Raw genomic sequence first — 21321 nt, 5'->3', positions numbered from 1 at the left:
ACTAAGCCAAACCATGACTAAGCATGAACAAGCTAGTATGCAGTACGTGGAATAAAAATCACAACCACTTGGTTTCTCCTCAGTCCTGCTTCTATGCTCTTTGGAGCTAAGACATGGTTTGGCTACCTGGGCTTATACTTACGCACACACACCCAGAACCAAATAAACCCAGACGTTAGCCAAGCACAAACCCTGGCTACATCTTGTCGCTTGTGTGGAGCAGATACAATTTTTTTCAGATAACCCACCATGTTAGACTTAGTGTTGTGTCTGAACCAGACCTATAGAACATCTGTCACAAGCCATGTGTGTTGTGTCAGGAGAATATCACTTTAATCTGCTTCCCTGGAGCAATTTTTGCTTGAAAAACCATGGGACATGTTAGCTAACACATTAATTCTTAAACAGAAACTAAGAATCTAACAGACAGGTTGTTTTACCCCAAGTTGAATTTGTGTGTCCTAGTGTGGTGCAATGTTACAAAAATTCAGGTCTGCTTCTCTGGGTCAATCTTTGCTGTGAAATATCATCGGGGACAATTCTCCCTCCCAATACATTAACATTGGTTGAGGGTGGGGCGGTGCCCCATTAGTGGAATTTTTTTTGCCTCCAGCACTTTTTACTAATGGAAAGAAAACTGTAAATGATAAGGGGCTGAAATTTAGGGACATTGCATACTACTGTGCAACTGACAAACCAGCACTGTGTTGTAGGTCTATTTCTGTATGAATTCTGCAATGAAAAGTGCACTCAGAGTGAATGTCAACCCTGTTTTTCATAACTAACTGACAACTTGGCTATGGGAATCCATGTATTTGTCTCAGAAACTACATCTTCAGAATCTTCTAGTTGGAGCTTGTTCTTTTTATATGGGACTTGGAACCGACAACTTGTAAAGGATAATGGGTTTGTTCCATTTTGCAGGCACAGAAAAGCACTCTGTATTTAATAGACACTAAGCATTCTCTGTCCTGCTTGAAAGCTTATTGTAATACAGAGACCACTTTATCTGTTCAAGCACAATAATTTATTTGTACATAGCAGTGAGAGTCTTCAGCCACACAGTACAACTGCATAATTTCATAAGTTGTGTTTAATTCTGTTATTTCACCATGACTATATTTGTGTTGCTGGTTTTTCTTCACAGTTAGGAAGTCAACCTGATAAGCATCAGAAACTCATGACCAGCTGTGTTATGCCTTTGTCTTTTATGCACAGTCAATGCAGTTGAGGGAAAAAACACTGTTTTCCTTGCTGGCTGGCTGTCCTACACAAACACATGCAGATATTCCTCCTGGCTGATACTGGGCCTTGGGGAGGTCTTTAAATTTAAGTGCCTTCTGGACACTTAACTGTGTTGGAGATCTCTGCAGAAACAATTAAGTGGAGAAAATAACTTCTGTAAGGCCAGACCACTTGAGATATGATTATTGGCAAAGTATGTTTCCTTTGGGGTTGATAGTTTTCAGAATCAATTTGATTCCCAAGTCCTTACGAATTTGTTTTGTTGCAGTTCTGTATGAGAAGCAAGGAATGAATTAATTACATTTTTAAAAAGCCACCAATTGCCTGTTCTCAGGGCTTTTTTCAGCCAGAACCCGCTGGAACTCAGTTCTGGCACCTCTTGGGTGGGCGCCATTGCCATTATAAGAGAAGCAGGGAGGTGTTCATGGTGAGTTCCGGCACCTCTTTTTCTGGAAAAATATTCTGATAATTGGCAGTGAATTTAAAATGATAACAAGACAATGTGTTCTCTGTGTACATCCTTGCATTTTGAGTTCTGTAGTTTGGATTTGGCTTCTTGCATTATGTGGCACCAGTAGCCATTGTTTCTAAAGGGCTAGAATAGGAATAGCTTTTTCTACAGTGTATTTATTATCAGGAAACAGTAAACTGTTTTGAGGTTTTTTGTTTTTGCTTTTGCTGTCAAGCAGTATATTTGTTGTTGTTGTTTAGTCGTTTAGTCGTGTCCGACTCTTTGTGACCCCATGGACCATAGCACGCCAGGCACTCCTGTCTTCCACTGCCTCCCGCAGTTTGGTCAGGCTCATGTTTGTAGCTTTGAGAACACTGTCCAACCATCTCGTCCTCTGTCGTCCCCTTCTCCTTGTGCCCTCCATCTTTCCCAGCATCAGGGTCTTTTCCAGGGAGTCTTCTCATCTCATGAGGTGGCCAAAGTATTGGAGCCTCAGCTCAGGTCTGATTTCCTTAAGAATGGATGCGTTTGATCTTCTTGCAGTCTATGGGACTCTCAAGAGTCTCCTCCAGCACCATAATTCAAAAGCATCAATTCTTTGGCGATCAGCCTTCTTTATGGTCCAGCTCTCACTTCCATACATCACTACTGGGAAAACCATAGCTTTAACTATACGGACCTTTGTTGGTAAGGTGATGTCTCTACTTTTTAAGATGTTGTCTAGATTTGCCATCGCCTTTCTCCCAAGGAGCAGGCGTCTTTTAATTTCGTGACTGCTGTCACCATCTGCAATGATCATGGAGCCCAAGAAAGTAAAATCTCTCACTGCCTCCATTTCTTCCCCTTCTATTTGCCAGGAGGTGATGGGACCAGTGGCCATGATCTTCGTTTTTTTGATGTTGAGCTTCAGACCATATTTTGCACTCTCCTCTTTCACCCTCATTAAAAGGTTCTTTAATTCCTCCTCACTTTCTGCCATCAAGGTTGTGTCATCTGCATATCTGAGGTTGTTGATATTTCTTCCAGCGATCTTAATTCCGGCTTGGGATTCATCCAGCCCAGCCTTTCGCATGATGAATTCTGCATATAAGTTAAATAAGCAGGGGGACAATATACAGCCTTGTTGTACTCCTTTCCCAATTTTGAACCAATCAGTTGTTCCATATCCAGTTCTAACTGTAGCTTCTTGTCCCACATAGAGATTTCTCAGGAGACAGGTGAGGTGATCAGGCACTCCCATTTCTTTAAGAACTTGCCATAGTTTGCTGTGGTCGACACAGTCAAAGGCTTTTGCATAGTCAATGAAGCAGAAGTAGATGTCTTTCTGGAACTCTCTAGCTTTCTCCATAATCCAGCGCATGTTTGCAATTTGGTCTCTTGTTCCTCTGCCTCTTCTAAATCCAGCTTGCACTTCTGAATATATCAAGCAGTATATACACTTTATTTAATAACAAGCAAATAAATAAGATAAAATAGGGCCAGACCCATTGCCTCTCCTGCTTTTTAGGTACACTGCCATTATGTGTTTACTGTCTAAAGAACAAGAAAGGCAAGTCTGATCAATCTTTTTGGCCATGTTTTCCTGCCATGCCATATCCTCCCTAAGGAGGCTCACCAGTGATTCCAAAATTGCTGTCTATAATTAGGTGCATGGCAAACCTGCCTGTGAAGGTGGCCTCCGTAGAAGATTTTAAAGCCCAGCCAGGCTCATATTGGGTGATATGTACGGCTTTATAGTTCATAGCCAGCACTTTGAATTGTGACCAAAAATGAACCAGTAGCCAGTGCAGCTGTTGTCACAATGGTATTCTCTTTTCCTTGTAACTGGCTTGGGTCAGCTATTTGGACACAGCATCTTGGATCCACTGAAGTTTCCAAACACTTTTTGAAAGCACATTGCATTAATCCAAACAGCATGTAACTAAGGATGAATGAATGGATGTAACTAAGGTGTGCATCATTGTAGTCAGATTGGACGGCTCCAGGAATAGGTGCAGCTGGCACACTAGTTTTAAATGTGCATGGATGATGTGTATATAGTAGGCCTCCCCAGTCTAATGCCCTGTAGATGTTTGGGGCACACATCCCATCTTTCCTGATCTTCAGCCATGCTGTCTGGGGCTGATGACAGTTGGCATCAGAAACATCTGGAGGGCTCCAGGTTGGACAGCTGTGGTGATTTAGTGAATCTATGTGTATATGGCATCACTCTGTGGGATCAGTCTGGGCTGAAACAGCCCACTGTCAGGAGAAACTTCTGTATAACATGGTGGAGTCATTGAGAACCAGATCTGCTTTAGTCTTCAAAACCCCATCCTAGATTCAGTTTCTTAGTGACAGTTGCATGTGACACATATATGTTTCAACCATATAGAGATATTTGATATTTCTGTCTGACATAAATATGTTGTGAAAATACTATTCATTATTCTTTGCAGGCAAGATGGTTCTGGGAAGCTTACTTTCAATCAATGAAAGCTATTGCTTTGGCAACCCTCAAGATTATCAATGACAGGATCTACCCATATGCTGCCACATCATATGAAGAATGGAATGATCCCCCAGCAATTGTAAGTAGAGCTATATTTCTATTAAATTTAATATGCTGGGCCTCTTCAAAAACAGACTCCCATTGTGATCTGCTGATATTTTATATTTTCTGTTAAACACAAATTTCACTTAACTTTGTCCAAAATATAGCCTAAAGGGAAATATTTGTGTATTAGCTTGCTACGCTATTTTTCTTTCTCTCTTAAAATGGGAGTCTTAAGCTATTGTTGTATGTTAGAAGTCTAGTTTGGGCCATTGCAAACAGTTCTTAAGATAAGTGCACACATTTCTGCTTTAAGAAATTTGAACTACTTGTTAGCAGAGGCACTTCCAAGAAAGGGACTGGGAAAGCTTTTTGACTGAGAATAGTAAATGTTGGACTCAGGATGGCAAATGAGTGATTGCTGTGTGTTCAGTAGGCATGCTGTGTCTGACAATAGAAACTGATTATTATTGCTGAATTTTGGTGCTATTCCATGATTACATTGCAAAATGTGGAAGCTGAAACTAATCTCCAATAAAGAAGTTAGGACATCTTACAAGCTTCTACTCCAGAGGGACTCTCCAGAGTAGATTTTGGGGGTGCTACAGCAGGGAGGAAATGAAAGCAGAAGTCTTGTTGTGCAAGTTGAAGTCCTCTTGCACTCCATTGGATACAATCCAGTGTGTAACAAAACAATACCTGTGACTCCCCTCATCCTTTTAACTGAGAATTTTTATTTATTGGTTTACTACCCCTATGACACTTGCAGAGTCAAGGGAGTGTTCATATTTGTCAGTTTATTGCATGTTTAGGGAGTACTCGTGTGCCACCTTTTGAGCACCATGGTACAAAATGTATGGCTCTGTTTTGTCATTGCTGTTTCAGTGTTCTCAAAAGGGGTGTCATAAATTGTAGTTTAACCACCACTATTTTAATAATCGCCAGGAGACCTGCTGTATGCAGAGCAATAAATGTACTTTCTCAGCAGACCTCCATTTTCTCTGTGACTGACTGCTAGAGAGCAACTTGGCTGTGAGACAGGAAAAGAGATGCCCTACTAAATAAAACAACAGATAAATAGTTCAAGGAATGGCTCATGTGTAAGTTAGAGTGAGAGAGCAGCTAGTGCAGAGAATGGTATGAAGGTTCTACTGCTGAAACTAAGCAGCTCTTCTAGTATAAGCCATCTTGGGGAAAGATTGCTTGGGACCAATAAGTCAGTTGCTCTGAGCTCCTCAGGGAGAGCCGATTACACAAAGATACTGCTATCTAAATGCTTGTTATACAAAAATTCACTTATCCAAACACAAGGAATTAGTACCAAATCCATGCTATACACACTACAGATTCACATACCCGAACAGCTGAACCTGTCATATATTCTCCTACCTCATGTCAAATGTAACGTCCCTAATATATTGTCTGTTCTAGTCTAAGCAGTTTGCCTTAGTCGTGTAAAGTTAAGTATAGTAGGTTTTGAAAAACACTCCTGCTTTTCTCAAAGGACTGATCTTGAGAGGGTTTTTTAAAAAACAAAAAACAGAAAACATCCATGAGTTTTATTAGTGTCCAGTGGGTTTAGATGTCATGATGATGGATGTCAATACTGTATTATTATATTGAGCCATCGTGTTAGCAGTGGTCTGAGAAAAGCATTTTATATAAAAACTAAAGCTATGCTTGTTGCCATGAGTACTTTAACTTACCAAACATACTGTTTGGAAAAGATTTTACAGTGCATCAGCTGAATATCTTTCAGAAATGTTTCCAGGTGAAATTTTATGCTATCTGTCCTACAAAATGTAGGACAAGGTAACGACAAAAGCCTCTTAAGACCATACACTTTATAGCTATATGCAGCTTGATTGAAGGTTTTGGCACAGATGTAGCCCAAAAAATGTTCACTTAAAGAAAACTGTATTGAACCATTTTAGTTTCAGATCACTTGACACTTCAACGTATCAGTTAAAATTTTGGAAATGTTCAAGTGTTTCCGTAGCTGGACACTTACCTGCTTATTTGAGGAGAATATATTTCCTTTCACATGAGTAACTTGTCAGACCTGAGAGACACCTCAATGAACAGCTATTAAAATAGCACAGGGTTTTTCTTTTGGACTGGCCAACAGATCTTTGTAGATCCTAGTCTTTTTGGACTAAGTAACAGGCGTAGTCGTTGTGTGAATTATGACTTACCTTTGGAGAAACCTGCCCCTAAAATTAATGGAGTAAATACAGAAACTGTTAAAAATGCACAGACACCATGGTGCTTAGATGTCAAGGCCATGCCAACATTTAGGTAGAAGCTAATTTTGTCGTTGCTAACAGCTGCTAAGTTTCTGTTAGTGGTAAATGAAAAAAATGTAGATTTGCTACCTATTACAGGTTGGTTTAACAAAACATGGAAACTCTCAGTCATGGAGAGATCTCAAACCAAATTAAAGGGGCATAAAATCCATACTCTACGGGTGACTTCTTTTTTAAGGCTCCCATTTCTTGTATGCGTAGACTCAGCAATAGCAATGCACAAAATACCATTGCACCTTAGTTCAATTTTTATTTTGTCATGGATAAGGGTAGTAGAAAACTTGTTCTAGAATTGTAGAGTTTTTTTTTTTTACTGAACTTTGTCTTTCTGACCATTTATAGCCTGAAATATAAATAAACTACAGTAGTACCTCGGGTTAAGTACGTAATTCATTCCGGAGGTCTGCTCTTAACCTGAAGCACCACTTTAGCTAATGGGGCTTCCTGCTGCCGCTGGGCCGCTGGAGCACGATTTCTGTTCTCATCCTGAAGCAAAGTTCTTAACCCGAGGTACTATTTCTGGGTTAGCGGAGTCTGTAACCTGAAGCATGTGTAACCTGAAGCGTATGTAACCCGAGGTACCACTGTATAGTTTTTGCTTTCAGAAACAAACACTATAAATGATTATACACTAATCATTGGGAAATCAGTCATTCTCACTTATTACTCATAAGATAATCCCCCACCCTTATGAAGTTTTTCTCTTTCCATGTGGGGTGAGGTTCAGAGTCCTTCATATCTCAAGAGAAGTGAATTCCATCAGGATCTTTTTTGTGGGGGGGGGGATAACTTACTTCTTTCTTTACTGAGTCTTAAAATAGTTTTAATACTGCATGCAGTTAAAGAAGAAGAAAGTTCACTTAGCCAAAGCAAAGGAAATAAATTCTCCAGTAGCAAATGGAAACTTTAAAATGTTTTTTGGGGTTTTTTTTTGCTAAATGGCAGTCTGACACAAATGAGTCGCTTCTTGTGGAGATGTTCCTTTAAAAAAAAATCACCAAAAGTTAGGCCAGTTTCCCAGCCTCCCACTCAGGTTCTGGATTCCAGTGCTTTGGCTTCTTTTGCTGTCTGCGGAAAGGAGACCGCTGTCAAACAGCCAGGAATGCCAGACTGAGCAATGTGAGAGCCCTGTTGCATTGCAGAGTTGACACTTGCAACTGGATATGGCTTGTACATAAAACTGATTCACGATAAATACCCTATCAGTCTTGGGTTAATTACTGTGGCTCCTGTAATGAATATTAGCTGGTTGAGCGTTGGGAAGCCGGCAGCTGGGGGTGGGGAGTGAGTTAGAATTGTCTGAGCCATGGCTGAGTGTCAGCACTTTGTCAAAGAAAGTGATGGATGATTACACCATCAGTACCAGTTGTGGGGAGTGTGTGTGAGAGAGTGAGAGAGATCAGTTGGCGATCTCCAATACAAGGCCTGGATGCACCTGAAACAAATGTTGACTGATGCGTTTTCTATTGTTGGGAAGAACCATCCTTATGTCACCATCAATTTCATGCCCTGCTTCTATAATAGGGATTTAATTAGGCTTCTGTTGAGTTAATTACCTGCATTGTTTGCCTTTCTCCAACAGAAGTTTGTAAGACTCAAGTAAATCATGGAGGTTTGAATTTGCCCAATTTCCTGCCGAAAGTGAGGTCAAGAGGTCCCAGACTGTAGACACACTTTTCAGGCAGGCAGCAGGGGGTTGGCTCTTAATGGTGCTTCAGCAATGCCTAAATGCCCTTTTGAAATGTTACTCTCAACTAAGGAAACTTGATTATTTTTGAGGTGGGGGCATTCACTGTTGGATGTCAGAGTAGCAGAACATATTCTAGCTCAGCCATTCTTTACCAGTGTCTCAATTACACAGTGGGCTCCTTTCAACAAAGTGGCACAGCTGCCTAGATGCTACATTTCTTTATCTAGACTTAGAAATGTGCTGGATGTTAAATGTACTATAAGAATTTCCATCATAGTACTAGTATCAAAAAATAAAATGTTGCTTTTATGATATTGTTCATTTTGAAGGCAAACCTACTGGGATCAGTAGTAAATAGGGTCAGGCAATTTGCCTCATTTGCCATAGCCATGAATCAAAGCTGTAGTGCTGGAGCTCCAGCAACTGATTAGAGATTACTTAAAGGAAGCTTTTGATTGCTTTGTTTCATTTGTCATTTGTCTGCCCTGCCCATCATTTGTTCCTGTGCTGCATTTGTAGTACAGTGGTACCTCGGTTTAAGAACAGCCCTGTTTACGAACGATTCGGTTTATGAACTCCGCAGAACCGGAAGTAGTGTCCTGGTTTGCAAACTTTACCTCGGTCAAAGAACGGAATCCGAACGGTGGAAGGGCACTGGTGGCGGGGGGCCTCTTTAAGGAAAGTGTGCCTCGGTTTAAGAACAAACTTCTGGAACGGATTAAGTTTATAAACCAAGGTACCACTGTATGTACATGTAATGATTAACAGATGAACAGTGGAAGACAAGAGCCAAAGAACAACTTACATATGAGTAGGCACCCCGTCTTGTTTTAAGTGGCAAATAAGCTCCCCAACTTGCCATTGCAGGCATGAAGCTTGAAAGAATGCTACTTTTAATGTTTTGTCCAGACATTGTAAAAAATATTGTAGGAAACACCATACCTTTCCAGAGAGAGAGAGAGAGAGAGAGAGAGAGAGAGAGAGAGAGAGAGACTAGTTTTTCCAGAAAAATGCATATCTTTTCTAATCATTTCTTGCTGGTATACTACTGCACCATTTTATACCCATTGTCATTCAAGCACCAGTAATCTCCTGACTGAACTACTCTGGGTAACATGCTGTACCCAGAGCTGTCCATTGACCTTGCTATGCCATTAAATGATTCAAAATTGTGCTGTCTGACAGTTTTCTGAGATGGCGCTTATTGTTGTTGTTGTTTAGTCGTTTAGTCGTGTGCGACTCTTCGTGACCCCATGGACCAGAGCACGCCAGGCGCTTATTACTCTGGTTTTATTTAATCTACAGTGACTCCCTAGTCGTGGTGCTGTTACTACTGTTTAAAAGTCCTCAATGCAGTGGAGGACGCTGTGATTGCTCCACATTAAAAAGAACTATATAAAAAAACTTGGTGCCCAGGTAAAATTAGTGTATGGGAGGATCTAGCAAAACTCTATTGCAGAGAAGATCTAAATGACTTTCCTATGAACATTAGTAGATGACTGCATCACAGTAAGCCTTCCGCTCCAGCACTGTTCAAACTATTGCCGTGTTCTGTAGTGTTTTGTATTACAGCTCCCATCATCTCCCATCATGGGCCATGCTTACTGGGGCTGAAGGGAGTTGTAATCCAAAACTTCTGGAGGGCCAGTAGGTTGGGCAAGGATGGTCTCTTTAGGACACACGCCCCTTCCAGCTGCCCCTGATGGTTGGGAGATTCCCTAGAGCACTATTCAATAAAGTGCGAGTGGTTCTTGTTGGAAATGAAAATTGAGAATATCCGTATGTGCAACAAAATTATTTAGCTGCATATCAGACTCTGTTGATCCTAGCCAATATGTTACAATGTCCTATGCAAGGGTGAAGTTAATGCCCTAGTTTTTCATAGGCCTAGATTTAAAAAAAAATCTGCTTTCCCCCTGTCTATATTATTTAATGTTAGCCTTTGATTGTGTCACTGGGAAAAGAAATGTATACTACAAAATGCATTCTGTTGGGACTCTACATTTTGGCTCTACTGTGCCTTATCTGCATCTCTGCCAGCTAAATTGGCTTCCTTATGATGGTAAAATAAGTCTTTAAAACTATTTAGGGAACATTAAGTGGAGTAAATAACTAAAGTTGATCTTTGCCTCTTTTCTTTTTTTTAAATGCTTGAAAGGTAGACTGTTTAAAACCATAGAACAAGCCTATTTTTGTTGAAGGTTGCTTTTTTATCCTTCTGCATTGAACCAAGAGTATGTTTTCTTTTTTATTTGTGCCCATTTTGTGTCAGGTTTATTAATTTGCCTCTTTTTACTTCATTTCCCCCCAGAAATTGTGGCACTAGGCTGGTTTTCTGTTTGTTGGCCTGGTCTGAATTCATATAAAGATTAAGTTTCCTTTTGGGAAGAGAGATGTGGGGAAGAAGCAAGCCAGGGTAGAATCATAGAATCATAGAGTTGGAAGAGACCACAAGGGCCATCGAGTCCAACCCCCTGAGGAAACACCATCAGAGCACTCCTGACATATGGTTGTCAAGCCTCTGCTTAAAGACCTCCAAAGAAGGAGACTCCACCACACTCCTTGGCAGCAAATTCCACTGTCGAACAGCTCTTACTGTCAGGAAGTTCTTCCTAATGTTTAGGTGGAATCTTATTTCTTGTAGTTTGGATCCATTGCTCCGTGTCCGCTTCTCTGGAGCAGCAGAAAACAACCTTTCTCCCTCCTCTATATGACATCCTTTTATATATTTGAACATGGCTATCATATCACCCCTTAACCTCCTCTTCTCCAGGCTAAACATGCCCAGCTCCCTTAGCCGTTCCTCATAAGGCATCATTTCCAGGCCTTTGACCATTTGGTTGCCCTCCTCTGGACACGTTCCAGTTTGTCAGTGTCCTTCTTGAACTGTGGTGCCCAGAACTGGACACAGTACTCCAGGTGAGGTCTGACCAGAGCAGAATACAGTGGCACTATTACTTTCCTTGATCTAGATGCTATACTCCTATTGATGCAGCCCAGAATTGCATTGGCTTTTTTAGCTGCCGCGTCACACTGTTGGCTCATGTCAAGTTTGTGGTCAACCAAGACTCCTAGATCCTTTTCACATGTACTGCTCTCAAGCCAGCCAAATCTTTCTGGTTTTCCAGTAATTTGCCTTTTATTCTCCGGTAGCCCTGAACATACTTGATAGTTTTTATTATGACTTGAACAAATGCACAGAACATGTTTATATTTAACCGATATTGGTGTTTTATCACAAAAAGAGGCTTTCAAAGACCAGTTTTCCCTCTAAAATGCTTAATGTGTTGGTGTGCTGATCTGGTCCTAATGATGGAAATTGCATTCAGTTGATTTATTCCAATTTTATTACTGAAAAGTGACCTTTGTTTAATCCTACTTCTTTCCTTTCTGCAGAAATGGAGCAGCGTAAGCAATCCACTATTTCTTCCACTGATTCCACCTCAGTCGCAAGGCTTCACTGCTATTGTCCTGACCTATGATCGGGTTGAGAGCCTCTTTAGAGTTATCACTGAAGTCTCAAAGGTGCCCAGCCTTTCAAAGTTGTTAGTAGTTTGGAACAACCAGAACAAAGTTCCACCAGAAGGTAAGTTGTGGGGAACCAAGCTCCTCCTATGAGGTGACCCATTTTTCCTTTACACCCTGGCTTGAAGTCATGTCATACTGAAAACAGAAGCTGCTGAATTGCAACTCATTACCAAACTTAAAACCATGGAGAGACCTGGTCTGAACAAAGACATTGGATTCTTATCTCATTATACATGACTAAACCATTTCTCACCTTCTCACCCCTTGCCTTTTCCTGTAAGACCTATTACAGTCGTTAAGAGTCGTCAACAGGCTCATCTCAGCTATCTGCCAATCTCCCATTCCCACCACCCTTCTGAGTAATACCCCTCCCCACCTTCTCACTATATAGAAGGATCTGGCAACTTCTGTTTCAGTGTATCTGAAGAAGTGTGCATGCACACGAAAGATCATACCAAGAACTAACTTAGTTGGTCTTTAAGGTGCTACTGGAAGGAATTTTTTTATTTTGAAAACAGAAGAGCTTCCTTCATAAGCATGGGGATGATCCAAGCCATGCCTGTGAAGGAACTCACTGGGGCTTGAAGTCACCTCTCAAACGCTGATTGGCAGTGACTTAAAGCCTCTCTTCCAACAGGGATCAATTGCTCTCCAGAGTTCCTGAGTGTTGCTGATTCTGGCAGGGCTTGCATCTGGCCTCTAAATTAAAAAGGCACTGGATGCAAGCTCTGCTAATCGTAGAACAATCAGGAGACCACTTTTAAGGTTCCTGATTGTTCCTTAACAGCCACATCTTGACCTGCACCACAGCTGATGTCATATACAATGTTGGCTTGGAGGAAAATGCCTCATGAGCCAAATTAGGACCACTGCTGTCCCTAACTAAGTCTGTGGTACCAAGGTTTCACATACCTGCCATAACAGCTTAAGCACAATATTCTTTGGAGCTTACTTTTGACCATACTATTGAGGAAAGAGAAGTATTTTTTTGTGATTGTCCATCAGTTGTGGAACTCTGTTAAGAACACTGTGAAAGTTGAAGCCTTTGAGAAATGTTGTGGATACTGTACTTCACTGTTTAATGGCTTTTAGTGCCCAGATTTTAAGTAGATGTGCAGTAATGTGAATTCCTAAATGTAATTTAATTTCAGTATAACCATCTTGAGAAAAAGCAGAATAGAAATTAAAATACAGTGGTTCAAGGCACAAGTATTCTTGATTCTATAACTAACTCCACAAATTATTTATCTTCCCTTGTCTCCTTTTAAACAAGTTATGCAACTTCCATGTTCAGATTTTCAAAATCACAAAGTAGATCACTTACTTGGCAAGTCGTGAAATATTACTATAAAAGGAAAATATGCACTTAAAATAAAATATTGGGTGCTGCTCTGTTCAGCTATTAAGTCAGAAGCAACCACAGACTGTTTGCCAATGGAAGTTTTCCTTCCCTGCCAGACCATACTCATGAAAATACTGACCAATTGTTTAAAAGCTAGGCTTCATCTCATGAATGACTCTGGTGTGCCAGTGCTTATTGCTTTTCCAAGCCCTATTTGTTACCTTCAGTTCTCACTTCATTGTACTCTTGTTCTTCTAAATAGAGCAAATCCTACCAAAATTTAACAGTGAACCTTTTCATGAACTTTAATATCAGTATATTTCAAATGTCCCATGAAATTACTGCTTAGACCCTAGAATGTTATATGCCATCTCAACCAAACTGCATGTTCACCTACCAGTGATGAGTAAATGTTAATTGACGGTTAGTGAATTTCACTTTCTTGCTTTGAGGTAATAGAATTATCAAGTGTATAATTGAACATTGCATTTCTGCATGAAGCCTGCTTTTGCTGAAATTCCCATTGCTTGAAATTCTCTAGAATCTAAGAAGGCATTCTCAAAGTCAGAATGTTTAACCCAGGGATGCAGGCCTCCAGGACACTGTCAGGCCATGCCCCCTCCCCAGCACTCTCTTTGAGTGCTTTTGCCTGGCTGAATGTGCCCTTGAACTCTGTTAAGGCCTCTTGCTTGCCTGGATGGAAGGAGCTACCTTTAGAATGGGCAGTTATAAGGTCATGTCTAAAGAGAGCCTCCCTGAATTCTAAATATTGCAACAAGTACTGACTTCCTGTGAAAAAGCCCCTCTTCAGTAAAGTGCACAAGTGGGTGCTTGTCAGCTCCAGGCACTTTTGGAAGATTATTTGAATCCATTTTCACCTGAATCCCTGATTGTGAACTGCTTTTACAGCACTTGAGTGTTGAGAGTACAGGTTATAATGGCCTACAACGAATAAACGCTGTGGCCTGTTGTGCTTGCTTATGAATCTCTAGTCAAAGACAGTCAAAGCTAAAGTGATCGCACCAGCCATAACTTGCTGAGTAACCATGGATTGGATATGCTGCCAAGCTAGGAGGAAGATGGAGTAACTTGCTGTCCACTCTTCCCTTCCACACTTGAGCATATGCCTTGAACCTGCTACACTCCAGTTTTCTTGGGGCAGGCAGCAGTGGTATCAACAAGGTGAAGAAGTCACTGACTGCCTACTGCTGTTCACCAGAACTTCTCAGAATCGTTGGTCAGCTTGGGATAAAGAAAAGGACATGGCATATTGCACCCTTCTCCACAGCCCAAACCAAGCTCCAACAATTGCTTTAGGAGTGGAGATTTAGGGATCCATCCTCCTCCAGTGCTGTCTCTTTTGTTTCTTTCTTTCTAGCAACTGGACAAAAGAATAGTGAAGGCGTATGGGATCCGGATCCCTCCTTTTGTGTTTCTTGAGAAGAGAAGTTGTGTGAGGGAAGTTAGAAGTAGGTGGTGGTTCATGTCTTCATACATACAGGTTCATACATACACAAAGGTGTATGTATATATACCAGAATTGTGTCTGTTGCCCTGTCCAAGTTCACACCCTGATTTCTGGGTGTGTGTTTCCACTTTCTATTTATATAAATAAAAACATGCACTTTCTTTCTAGTACTTTGAGCTGTTGTGCTTTTAGTGTGTCAAAGAAATAGAATACTAGAAATGATTTGGGGTAGAAAGGGGCTGATTGTGTTGATTACTGATTGATCAGTTGATTACTGGGCAGCTTTATCTGATGCATGTAGTTCATAGATACTGAAATATTTTGCATTTGGGTGAAATATTTTTGTACCTTTGAATAAAAGAAGCCTATCTGAAGCTTTGTTATAAAATGTATAAGAGTCCTGCCTCTTGAGAGCAGAACAATCATTGAGTTTCTTAAGCTCACATGGCTTCTTACCATCTCTCCCCTGTGTGTGTACATGTTCGTTTATTTAATCCTGAGATTTGGATGAAGCCAAATTATTTGATAGCAAAATTGTCATGGCCAAGTAGTATTTCACTATTTTTAAACTTAAAACTCTGTTCATTGTAGCAGATCATTATATAACCCTTTTTCATTGATATACTGTTGAAAATATATTAAGTTGTTGACATGAAAAATAATTGGCCCTGAAGGTCATAGGTTTGTTTCCTTACTGAGACTTAGTTATTTAGCTTTACTTTCTAATAGGTATGTATTTTAATAACTTTCTTATGTGACCGCCAGCTACCCCCTTCATCTATGTATTTTTAACACTTGGATAGGTTGTGGAATGTCCTGGTCTGCTGTCGAGGGGTTTAATTTAATTTGTTTTAATTCAAATGCATACAGTTCGTTCCACCTAGCTCTTTGGTAGGATAGCAGAACTTGGTTTCACTAAGTCTTTCATTCAGTCTGTCTATTACGGCTCCTAATCCTTGGACTTCAAAGCTTCTGCCATTTATAGCCTATTAAAGCCAGGAAGTTTCTGATGGATTAGGACAAGGAATGAGTTTGAAGTTAGTAATGCACACCGCTGTCAACGATAAGGTCTAGTTTATTACCCTACGGTAGTATCTGCACATTTATGGCTATTCTCTTTTAATTGGTTATAGTAAAGCTGGGACCATTAACCTGGTTGAGTATCAAATGCAGGATATCCTGGCCAGTGCTGTATAGGGAACACATTTCTGGCTTTGAGCAAAGTCAGGTACGTTTTCTGTTATTTGAACCAGTTGTATTTTTGATATACATTAATGGGAACTAGAAAGAGAACATCAAAGGTAATTTTTGCTCATGATGGCCCTACAGTAAATTCAGATTTGAAATTGGCTTTTAATATTGGCTACCGCATTGGTGGATATAAAGGCAGTTAGTTTATCCACCTCTCCCCACAATTCCCCATTGATGGCCCCATAGTAACTGTATAAATTCATCTCTCTTTATGTATTACCAATTCTCAATTTGTAACTTGGTTGTATAATAAAAAATATTGTAAGCCTTTGCTACAGGCTTACAAAAATTAAAGGGAAATAAAATGAACTCATGCCAGTGTTCACTTTAAGAGTGTAATGTTACAGGCAAATTTGAAGCCCCCACCCTAGTATCTCAATGACTACCTGACATTTCCGAAGTGTGCTTCTTCTGTTTTATTTTATAATGAAACAATACTAACAAACATGTTACAAGATTATAAATCATGTAAATTGAAGTCAGGCATAATTTTGTGTGACGTAGCTTGAAACTATTAATTGCACAAAATCTGGAACTTGTGCTCTGCCACCTTGGCCCAGTCCTGCCTTCAGGACCAAGTCCAGAGCGTAGCATTGAGAGAGTGCCTTTCTGGCCCCTGGCAGCTACATTCTGGGGTATCGCAGGGGGCTATCTTATCTCTGATGCTATTTAATATCTACATGAAGCCGTTGGGAAGTGGCCATTGGGAGTTTCAGGGCAAGGTGTTATCAGTATGCTGATGACACTCAGCTCTGTTTCTCCATAACATCTGAATCCTCCGTGGTGAAATGGATGAGGGTTAGAAAAGCTGAGCTTGAATCATGGCAAGACAGTGGCAGTTTGGATGAGTAGCTCCATTGTCTGAGAAACTGGTCAGTTGCCTGCCCTGGATGGGGTTGCACTCCCCTTTGAAGGAGCAGGTTCACAGTCTGGGTTGCTTCTGGATCTATCTGCCCCTGGATGCTCAGGTAGCCTCAGTAGCTATAAGTGCCTTTTACCAACTGTGGGTGGTTCTACAGCTACAGCCATTCCTCATTCAGGAATGCCTTTCCACCGTATTTCATGCACTAGATACTTCAGGACTAGATTATTGCAATGCACTCTTATGTGGGACTTCCTTCACAATTAATCTGGAAGCTGCAGTTAGTGCAGACTGCTGCAGCACAATTGCTGACAGGAGTGAGGCCTTGTCAGCATATGCACTTGTGCTCAGAGATCTGCACTGGTTGCCAATTTGCTACTGGGCCAAGTTCAAGGTGTTAACATTAGCATATAAAGCCCATAACAAGTTGGGACCAGTTTACCTATGAGGTCGCCTTATGCCACATCTGCCCACTTGACCACTTCGATCAGCAGAATTTGCACTATTACAGGTGCCCTGTAACACCTGTTCTATCTTTAAAAGAACTTGATCATTTAGTGTGGCAGTGTCCACACTTTGCAATGATTTTAATATGTTTTAGTATTTTAACTTTTGTATGTTTTAAAGTAGGGTTGTACATTTTTCTTGATTTTACTGTTTTATCTTTTAAGGGGTGTTTTGTTTTTGTTTTTGTTTTTAAAAATCCCAATCAAGTGTTCTATCAATTTTATGAAATAAATAAAAAAAATAAGAAATGAATCCAGAAGTGTCAGCTTACAAGTATCAAATCTTTCAGAAAACCATAAATGCTCTCTCACCGGAGTATTAAAGAGCCTTTGAGGGCTATTGGCTGCATGTATGTAAATAGATAGTTAGACATCATTAGCAGAGTGTTCCGTGTGTAAGGAGGATTGTCGGCTCAGACAGAGTGCCAACAAATGCATATGACTTGCACATAGGATATTAATTTTAAAAAAGAGACTGCTTGGAAGCTTTGCAGTGTTATAGGAGAAACTGATGTTTTTCACTTAGTCTGCATTTGCTAAAATAAATATTGTGGTCTAAATGTCTGCTGCTAGAAATATTTGTGTAGGCAGAAACATTATTATAATTCTCCCTTCTTATCCAATAACTTTTCATTAACATTTAACTCTAAACTGATGGTTTTTAAGCTCAAGAAAATTATGCAGAGTGGGTAAAAGTTACAATGTTAAGAATTGATCTCGTTTCCACTGCTATTGCCGCACCATATTCTACAACTTGAAATTGCTGTCACCTCCGTAGCATCCTCACTTCACTGTTGGTAGTTATACCTATATAACATTTAGATAACACACGAATCTCTAACACAGTTTATTCTTGCTCCTTAGCAATGCTGACAGTAGAAGGATATTAATTTAGTGAACTTATCTCTATTTACATGCAGTGCAAAAAATAAAAAATAAAAATGTTTCCTGTTTCAAGCTGAAATGATGCACAACCTGCTAAAGATGGATATCTATCTGTCTATCCCAACCTTCCCTTAAAGAACATGTGGGGTGACACATCTGGCCTTAGCCTGTTTCTTCTCACTATGACCTTTTGAGGTAAAACTAAACTAAGATAGTGCCTTAGGTCACCCGGTTCAGTAAACAGGATTTGTCTGTTAATTTCTTGCAATTGTTTGGAGTTAAGGAAATATACAAAAACATACAAAAATTAAATTGTCTGCTACTGAGAGTGACTAGAATTTTTGTTTAGGTAATGAACGTATATTTAGGTCATCACAGTGTCACAGAACATGGCTCTAGAAAGCCACCGTTTCCTCCTCTCATCTTCTCTTGTGTCTCACTAGATACTCACATGGCTCCGTTCCTCTTCCATCTCATCTGATTCATAACTAGCCTTTTCTGGAGTATATACTTTATTGCCCCTCTCTGTAGCTTGTGTGTATTTGTGTACACACAAAGTGTGTGTTCTGCCACTGAACCACGGCCTCACTAAGAGTGCTAGTAAGAATTAATTATGTAAAACATTTTTTTAGTTTTAACAAGGGCCACCTTGGAGTAGGAAACTGAAATGATTATATTTCCAAAACCTCTCACTCTGTATTTCTTGTTTCTTTTGCTCATCTGGGCCAATTCCGCCTTTCTTAAAACCCCTCCAAGGTAAACTTTCTTTTCATAGTTGTTTAGTGTGGTTTGGAAAGGGGTACAGTTTTCCTAAGGAAGCTGTCTCAGGTATTATGTTTGGATGCCAGCATCTGAAGTGTGCAGAACTTTATACGTTCTTTTGGAGTACTCTGTAAACTATGAAATCAGACTCTCCTAGCAGTGAAAATGGACATCTGACCATAATCTCCATCAACTGTGTTTTCAGGAAACAGAGATGTTTTCATGTACATCTTTTATGTGTACCTACTAATGCCATATGATGTCAGTCACAGAACAGTTGAAGGGATCTCTTAGGCCTGATATCAGTGCCACAGTACTAAGATCAGAGAGAACGTCTCCTTATGAGTAAAAGGCAGGAGAGGGATCTCTTGTCTGGTCTTAGTGCTAAGCACCACCATGCCATGATTGGCAGTGAGCCCTCTGCCTGCCTTTTCTGTAAAGTACAGGCAGAGAGTTCTTTCCAGTTACCCCCTTCTCCCAGATCTGGAGTGAGTCCTGCTTGCCTGATGTGTTGGAGTGCATGTATGAGTGTTAGAGAGTGCTGAGTGCATGGTGTCTGGTGATGTGTATTTGTAACAAAGGGAAGATAGAGGTACATACTCCCCCCCCCCTTTTGGGGGGGGTTGTCCCATCTACTTTTGCCCCATCAGTCGTTGGAATGTGTGCATGCAAAAACACACACACACACACACACACACACACACACACACGTATGGTTTCCCTACCCCTGTATTAAATAATGATGTATGTTCTTAATGCTAGTAGTATTCAAAGTCATACCTTTATCTCAAGGTTCTTTGAATTAATTGGAGTGTCGGAATACATTGGATGAAGTTCAGTGTTGTGCAGTTATAAATGTTGCATCAGTGCAAGCATATCAGCTTGCCAGACAAAATTATTCCCTCTCCCCTCCCACTGCATGCTGTTCTGGGGTTCTCCTACAGCCATTTGTGAGAGGAGGAGAGGGAAGAACAGTCCCATTGTGCAAGCAGACACCCATTCGTAGGGCTTCCACTGACAGGGTTTGTCAAGTGAATCCCTCCCATAGTTTAATTGTCCTGCTGTACTCATGGCCTAGTACATGCATAGAGCACAAGGACTTGATGGTGGGGGGGTTAAGGTGTAATAAAACTGCAGATGAGATACAGCAAAAACTCAAATAAAATCTTAGATTTTGTTCTTCTTCACAGAAACTGTTTGGCCGAAAGTTCGAGTGCCACTAAAGGTTGTACGGACCACAGAAAACAAGTTGAGTAACCGCTTCTTCCCCTATAATGAGATTGAAACGGAAGCAGTGTTGGCCATTGATGATGACATAATCATGTTGACATCAGATGAGCTGCAGTTTGGTTATGAGGTAAGACGGCTTCTGCTTTTTGCATGACTTGAGTTGATTGAGTTAAATGCTTCTGGGGACAAATCCTCAGCTAAAATGTTCTTAACCTTCAAGTAGTGCCATGATGCATAATCAGCATAAAGTTCTTGCAGCTATCCAAGAAATGTTGTTAATCTTCAGAAAATATTATCTTTGCATTTTGCTGCCCTTGCTCCCCAGCATGGAGGGAGGATTAGTTATAGTTCTTTTCCAACTCATATGCAAGGTTAGCACATAAAGATGTGTGCCAGAGAGCCTGAAAGATGAAACTCTTGGACAGAAGCAGAGGGGAAACTATATTTGTATTTCTCTTATGACGCTTTTTGGGGATTTCCAAAACCTGTCTTTCTGTGTTGCCCGTTTAGTCTTCTACTATAAGCAAAAGTTTGTCTACAGCACATTGGATGATTATTATGACATAGGCCTCCCCAAAATGCTCTCAGGACAGCTTAACATAAAATAGAAACAAATTAAATATACAATAACCATAGGAACGATACCATAAAATATGAAGCAGCATAAAAGTAAGTCAAGAGCAGAAAATAAAACAGCATATTCCACAACCAGGATGCTACCACTGAAAAGGCCCTATAACCACCTGCCACACCCTACCTGGCAGGAGTCCCTGGAGAAGGGATTCGAAGATCCTGGAGTAACTGCTACAGCTATTACTAGCCCTCATCCAACCCACTACTATGTCTAGATACTGGTTTAGGGCTTGCATGGCCACACAACAAATTTCCTAAAGATCACCCCCAACAGCTTCATATTGGGGGTGTGAGTGTGCCTAGCAGTACTTCACAACGCAGCTGCCTGTGGCAATCGCCCAGTACCATTCTCTGAAACTAACCCCATAGATAGGAGCCAGACCACAGAGTCTGTCCAGGATGATGCCATCAAAAGGGACTAAGAGATAAACCAGAAGCAACAGGGTCGCACTCACCTTATTCTTATCTCGATAATGGTCATCAATCAAGGTGACCAAGAGCAGTGCAGTCCTGTCACCAGGCCTGAACACAAACTGATAAAAGGTATAGAAAATCTGTATAACTTACAACCCTATTGAGACTCTTCTCCCCCAAAAAGAACATTAGCATCCAGGTGGTAGCCAGGATGA

General features: G+C 40.6%; 1 protein-coding gene across 3 annotated transcripts in view; it reads left to right on the top strand.

Annotated features, from left to right (window-relative positions):
* The window catches only part of EXT2 (exostosin glycosyltransferase 2), an 83045-nt gene that overhangs the window by 40033 nt on the left and 21691 nt on the right, over positions 1 to 21321 (top strand). For all 3 annotated transcript variants that reach the window (XR_014000942.1, XM_081164672.1, XM_081164671.1), the window contains 3 exons: positions 4135 to 4266; positions 11622 to 11811; positions 20020 to 20186. Coding sequence is in view for 2 of the 3 variants with exons in the window: in XM_081164672.1 (XP_081020798.1) it covers positions 4135 to 4266; positions 11622 to 11811; positions 20020 to 20186 (489 nt within the window). In the remaining variant the exon portion in view is untranslated. The remainder of the gene's footprint in view (positions 1 to 4134; positions 4267 to 11621; positions 11812 to 20019; positions 20187 to 21321) is intronic.

The sequence above is a fragment of the Podarcis bocagei genome (genome assembly GCF_964188305.1).
Source record: "Podarcis bocagei genome assembly, chromosome: 1".
Classification (NCBI taxonomy): Eukaryota; Metazoa; Chordata; class Lepidosauria; order Squamata; family Lacertidae; genus Podarcis; species Podarcis bocagei.
The sequence above is the reverse complement of the archived record's forward strand: the minus strand, read 5'-3'. Positions and strand labels throughout refer to the sequence as shown.